This window comes from Eleutherodactylus coqui, chromosome 2 (assembly GCF_035609145.1).
Source record: "Eleutherodactylus coqui strain aEleCoq1 chromosome 2, aEleCoq1.hap1, whole genome shotgun sequence".
Taxonomy (NCBI): domain Eukaryota; kingdom Metazoa; phylum Chordata; class Amphibia; order Anura; family Eleutherodactylidae; genus Eleutherodactylus; species Eleutherodactylus coqui.
In genome coordinates, this window is record NC_089838.1 from 196113882 (window position 1) to 196120891 (window position 7010).

Sequence of the window (7010 nt, forward strand, 5' to 3'; positions counted from 1 at the left end):
CTTGCTTGACAAGTCAGTGACCGGTTTAAATATTGGTCTTCTGAGCACATGGATGCATTTAGTCTTCCTGGTTGTGCTTTATATGTCACTGATGTAGCTTTGATATTTCAAGTGCCATGAAAAACCCCATTAGAAGCGGTCTAAGGCCGCTTTCACATCTGCATTGAAGACTCAGTTTGAAGGTTCTGTTGCAGTTCCGGCACAAAATATCACATGAAAGCACTGCATGCAACGCTTTTCCGTCTGGTTAAAGGCCAGACAGCTGAACAGAAGCTAAACAGACCCCCATTATAGTCATAAGACGGATCCTGTTCAGCCAAGGGATTCCCCCTTTCCTGCTCCCAGAACGGAACAGGAAAGTGGAACCCATGACACAGATGTAAAAGCAGCCCAAGGCCAACATCACAGATATTGGGCTGTGAATCGCAATATCCATGCGAATGCGAGGAGTTTTAATATCAAAACCACCTTGCGTCATCGTAATGCGATGCTGCCACCAGCCCCATTGAAAACAATGGTAGATTGATGCGAGGGTACACCCAAATTAAGTTGCTCGTTTGTATGATCCTGTTCAAAAGCATGGAGTTGAAATTCAAGCAGACACCCTGCTTGTCTTCTGCATCCTCCACTCGGAGTGCCCGGCTGTATAACTGCCAGGCGCTCTGAGCAGGGAACAGCTGGATGCAGAAGACAAGCGGGGACACCTCACTTGGTTTCTGCATCCTCCGCTCGGAGCGCAAGGTGATCACTCAACGTTTGAGCAATCACTTTGCTCCGTAAAGAACAACGATTATAGCGCAAAAGATTTTTTGAGCGATAATCTTGGTGTCTAAACCAGCATTTATTTTTCATTCAGACAGATGGTCCGAGGCTGTAAGTTTTGCGGCAAGTCCCAAAACAGTGAAGCCTCATTTCTGCTCTTCAAAAGTACTTACATTTTACCTTACAGTTCTGTACATTGCATAGTGGCCAAGGCTGGTACTGCAGACTGAGTCCCCTTCACTTCGATAGGATTCAGCATGCAGTACCAACCCGGGCCACAGTGCAACATACACAGCTGTCTGAAAACAAAGAAGTGGGAGAATCTGTTTAAAGCGACCCTCTGGGCCTGGAGAAACAAAGATGGCCAAATCGCTTTTCTGACTACCTGATGTACACTGTGTCTGAGGGCTCACTCACACGAGCGTATGTTTCCAGCATATTTTTTCACAGGCGTAATAAGTAGTGCTAAGAGACCATCGATTTGCATGCATGAAAAAAATGAAGCATGATACACACCAATATAGTTTAAGGAGAGTTAACATACACAGCAAATACTCATGTACATGCATATTTACTAAGGATTTTCCACGTGTGAAAAAATGAGCACATAATCCATGGGACACACATGCCTATGTGAGTGAGCCCCAAGACACTACATGCTGATCTCACTGACCATGTGGGCAGCACTGGTTAATCAAACCATGTGTAGTGTCCTAGACTAAAGAGAGATACTAACGCAGAAGGTGTAACAGACAGTCTGAGAAGCTGGTGTGTGTGGCCATCTGTTTCTCCAGATCTGGAGGGTCACTTTAAGGGCCCTTTACGTAGCCAGAGAACTGGGCAGAAATGTTCATTTGCCCGATTGTTGAACCATGTTATGGCTCCTGTCTACGGGCGATAGTGCATTGCGTTACTCGCGGCCGCAAGTAATGCAGTGCACGCTTTCCATAGCGTTGCTATGGAAAGCGCAGCCCCTGTCCATGAGCAGAGAATTATAACGATTCTCCGCTCGCGGGACTCAAATCGCGGCATGCTGCGATTTGCCTCGATTCTCCGTGGTGAGCTTGCCAGATAGGCTCACCGCAGAGAACTGACAGTTCTCTCCCCTGCTCCCCAGCGGCGGCATATCACTAGCGATATGCCGCCTTGCGCGTGGACAGGGGGCCTTAGGGCGATTTTCACGTCTTTGCTGGGAAACCCCGTGGCTGGATGGATCCGTCTCTGAATGAAACCGAACAGCACCAAATGGACCCCAATGACTATAATTGGGACCGCCCGCTTTCCAGTTTTTAGGCGATATTTTGAGCCGGATCGGTTACGGAACCTGTCACTTCTCAATGACGCCTATAGAGAAGAATTGGCTCTCTCGCATATAATAGAACATGCTTTCTTTATTACGCAATGCATACACACAAATATGCGCAAAACAGCGTAAGGCAATGGATTTGATTTCCTGCGAGTTACTGCGGACATGGTGCATGTAATACCTAGTAGTCATACACTTGTGTGAGCCCGGCCTCAGCCACACATGTGAAAAACGTGCCGACAGACAGATGGCTGCAGTATCAGACTGTACTCTGGTCTGCAGGTATGGAGTCGGGCATACTAGTCTGCATGGGAGCTGAAGGCAAACAACTGCAATATATGGCAACCAAGACCATTTGCAAAGTTGTTTCAATAACAAAAATAAAAAATGATATATATATATATATATATATATATATATATATATATATATATTAGTTGAAGAAAAGCCATCTTCAACACAATGACCGGCCTGCCAATATACGAGAGGACATTCAGAAAAAAGTGGAGGGTCTGCAGTGTTTCCTGACCCTTTGTTCCTTATGAGTAAAGCCCCCCACCCACCAGAGTAGCTGGAAAGACCAGTACTAGCCAGTCTCACAGGCTGCCGAAACCATCCCCCACCGCAACTGCTGGACACAGGGGGTCTCACCTGAAACCATCCCCCACCGCAACTGCTGGACACAGGGGGTCTCACCTGAAACCATCCCCCACCGCAACTGCTGGACACAGGGGGTCTCACCTGAAACCATCCCCCACCGCAACTGCTGGACACAGGGGGTCTCACCTGAAACCATCCCCCACCGCAACTGCTGGACACAGGGGGTCTCACCTGAAACCATCCCCCACCGCAACTGCTGGACACAGGGGGTCTCACCTGAAACCATCCCCCACCGCAACTGCTGGACACAGGGGGTCTCACCTGGTTGGATATCTGCATAAGAAGACCCTCATGGTATAGTGGGAAAGTTGTGTAAAGCCTAAAGATAAAACTGCTGCCATCGCTGTAAGAAGTGTTGTTATACCTCCCCACCGACACACCATGGACGAGGAAGAGGTTACTGCGGGCTGCTGTGGACGGGACGTCACCTAGTAACAGTGGCCGCTCAGTCCCCACTACACTAGCCTATGAGGGGACAAAGCATGAGAGAGCGCCCCCAGCAGCCTCCTTCATCCTCCCGACCTGCAGGCAGAACCCTCCCACACCCGGCTCACCCTCCACCGCCCGCCTCACCTGCTGCCCTGCCGCTCAGCTTCACGAAGCGGACGAGCGGCTCTCCTCCACCGGCTTCAGCCGCCATGATGAGCCGTGCACCACCTAACCGCTCCAGCCGGAAACACGGGCCAGACACAAAGTGTCCGCTTATCTGCTCTACACCAGCGGACGCTTAATCAGTGCGACACCCAAAGCAGGATGTTCGGCCCCCCAGTTCTTACCTGATACAAAGTATCTTCCAAATGTGTTGTTTAGTTGCTTCTGAGCAGCAGTACACAAGGGGCCTTTGTAGTGTGTTTATCTTCTGCTCACGACATAAGAGGGCCATGTGGCAATAATGGCAGTCAGGTAAACACTGGACGCAGCTGCTTGCAGGGTCACCAACAGGAATTTTTTTTTTTTTTTTTTGCAGACAACATATCCCAAAATCCCGGGCAGCCAGAGATTTTTACAGCTAAATTTTAACATCAAATTGAACGATAAGTGATATCAGCTTAATATGCTGACATGAATTACATGCAACCCTCTGGGCCCGGACGTACCAAGATGGCTGCACCGCTTCTCTACTACACTGTACATTAATATGTATCATAATGTCCCATTAAGATGTGACGAGAGGCGGGTAAACGACTGCACAAGTGCTGACGTCACCGCCAATGTCGTTAGCGCTCGTGCACAGCGTTTAGGCAGACTTCACCGTTGGACCGCAGGCTTCTTGCTCTGCGTTTCACCTCCTATGAAATGCTGAGCGGGGAACATTTACACTCAGCGAGCCAGCGATGATTTTCATAATGGTTGAAAGTGAGAGACCAACGAACTGTAAACGAATAGTGCCCAATGTCTGTGCATTTAGATGCGACGATTATCACGCAAATTCATTCTTTTGTTACTGGTCCTTTAGTTTAAGGCTGCTTTCACACCTGTGTTAGGGATTAGTTCAGGGTTTCTGTCTCTCTGCTCCATTTTTGGAGGAGAGAAACTGATATAAAAAGGGGGAAAAAATTATCAATGTTTTCCCCAATGATTTTAATAGGGTTTCAAAAAAACGGAAAGGCTTTCGTTTGCTTCCATTTCATTTTTTTGGACAGAAAAATAACGCTGCAGACTTCATTATATTTCCTTCCAAGAAAAAACAGAAATCTGCAAGAATGGAAGCAAACGAAAGACTTTCCGTTTTTTTTAAACCAATGAAGAAAAAAACATTTGTTTTTATTTCAGTTTCTCTCCTCCTAAAATGGAGCAGGAAGAGGGAAACCTTAAACTAAGCCCTAACTTAAGGCTGATTTAGACACACTGATAATCAAGCGACTTTTGACCGATCATCGTTGTGTCATTTACAGCGCAAGATGATCGCTCAAGATGAGTGATCACCTTGCACTGCCAGCGGAGGATGCAGAAGATAAGCCGGGTGTCCCCGCTTGTCTTCTGCATGCAGATGTTTTCTGCATGGAGCGCCCGCCTGTTATACAGCAGGGCGCTCCGTGCCAGGTATAGAGAACAGAGCTGGACCGCTCTGTTCTTCATACCCAGCCCGTTATCAGGGACAGGATACAGCTGAAACAATAGTATCAACTGTATCCCTCTGTGAATCCCTGATAAGGCTCATCGTCGTCTTTCAGCACGCTAAAAGACAACGGTGAGCGACGGCTTAACAAAATCTGCATGATGGGTGAATATTTACACACAGCAATTATCGCTCAAAAGATGGCTTTTGAGCAAATTTTGAGCGATAATCGTTCTCCCCATTGCAAATAGTGCAGAGGGGCGGAGAGGAGGCAGAGAGGGGACGGGAGCTCAGTTCCTGCTCCTGGCTCTTCCATCCTCTCCCCGCCCCCCCCCCCCCCCCCCACAGATGAGGACGACGTATATCAGCTCGGCGTGAAAACCGAGCCGATATACGTTCGCGTGAATGCAGCCTAAGGGTCCATTCACATGAACGTATATCGGCTCGGTTAAGTTGCGCGAATTAGCCCCGCCCCCATCCCACCTCTCCCCATTGCAAATAGTGCAGAGGGGCAGAGAGGAGGCAGAGAGGGGGCGGGAGCTCAGTTCCTGCTCCTGGCTCTTCCATCCTCCTCCCCCCTGCACGACGTATATCGGCTCGGCGTGAAAACCGAGCCGATATACGTTCGTGGGAACGCACCCTAAGGCTTATTTACACAAGCGTATATCGACCGGCATTTCCACGGCCTAAATGAATTATTTCCTGCTTGGCCTACTTTTTGGTTAGGACTGAAAAGTCTAATGGCCCTTTTACACGTGCCGACTGCACGAGCGCTGACGTCACCACTAAGGTTGTCAGTGCTTGTGCAGAGCACTTACACAGAAAGACTAAGGCCTTATGTCCACTAAAAGAAATACGATCCATGCGGATTTCTGCAGCGGATGCACTGCGGGTCACCATTAATTTGATTTTTTATTTATTGCGGGAGATCATAAGCAATAAGTTTAATAGAGTCCATCCGCGCGTGATCCGCAGTATCATAGAGCATGCTGCGTTTTTTTCCACGTGTGATATCCGCAAATCAAATTAAATCACATCCGCAGGTGTTAAATTCAATCTAATTCACAGCGGATGGCCAATGATTCCCTATGGGCAAATTTGACTGTGGATCTCACCCGTGGAAAAACCAGCGGATTTGCTAATTCTATTTTTCTAATAGACATGAGGCCTTAAGGCCCATTTAGATGGGACGAGTGTCAAGAAAACGATGCCCAACACTTGTCCCCACATATACTAGCTCTTGTGCTGCTGCACTCTCCCCCGCCCCTCTCCTTTGCCTTAACATAGCGGCCGTTCAGTACTGAATGGCTGCTATTTACAGTGAACGATCAGCTCATCATCCATCGTTTATGATGCATAAAGTAGGACATAAATACCACAAGCTGGCTCTGGTATTTATGCCTGCTGAAACTGGACAACAAATGAGAATTGCATGATTCTCGCTCATTCTTTAGTCATTGTCTTCTGTTTAAACTGAATTATTCTCATTCAATTTAGCTTGGTTGAACGATTTTCGTAATAATCATTCAATGTAAACGCAGCATAAGGGCTTTTTCACATAGGTGCTGCAATTTTCGTCCACCCACATCGCAGTCAAAAATCGCATTGACAAGAGGTAGCCGTGACCAAGTCTCCCGTTTTCACGCCCATTCAGGCAGCCGGGCTGCAGTGTATATATGCCGCAGCCTGGAATACTGTTAATGGGGAAGAGAGAGTTTAGCTCTGCTAAACTCCATTGTCGTCGCAGCCCCTTGCCAGCAAAGGGAGGGGTGGGAGCTTAGCACAGCTAAAGCGCTAAACTCCCTCCCCAGCCTATGGGAGCTGCCAGCAAAGAGAGGGGGAGGGGGAAGGACTTTAGCAACGTGAACCACTGCTAAACTCCCTTCCTCTTCCCTTTCCTTTCATAGACTCCCATAGGAGTTTATGGGAACGGCCGGTGTATTCCGGCAAAGGTCTTATCTTTTCCGGCCGGCATAGATGCGGTTGGCTGGAATGCGGATTGTATGTGCTATCTCAATGCTTCAGATGGTCGCAGTTTTTGGCCAAGCATTTTATCGCGGCCGTGATAAAACGCTCGTATGTAACTAGCCTAACCCTGTTCTAGATAGCGCACCTACTGTAATGTAACCATCACGATTTGTACTCTTTGGGAACAATTTATGTGCCGTCATGTGGAAGCAAACTGAAAGCGTTCCATTTCTTTTTTTTTCTTTTTAACCCCAT

At 47.9% G+C, this 7010-nt stretch overlaps 1 protein-coding gene across 2 annotated transcripts in view; it reads right to left on the reverse strand.

Moving 5' to 3' along the window:
• Positions 1 to 3388, reverse strand: part of KLHDC10 (kelch domain containing 10) — a 54247-nt gene extending 50859 nt beyond the window's left edge. Inside the window, exon 1 of one of the 2 annotated variants that reach the window (XM_066592156.1) lies at positions 3302 to 3388. In XM_066592156.1, the coding sequence (XP_066448253.1) occupies positions 3302 to 3368 (67 nt within the window). In that variant the 5' untranslated portion in view covers positions 3369 to 3388. The remainder of the gene's footprint in view (positions 1 to 3301) is intronic. The other variant, XM_066592155.1, reaches the window with a different exon arrangement.
• Between the last annotated feature and the right edge of the window lie 3622 nt (positions 3389 to 7010).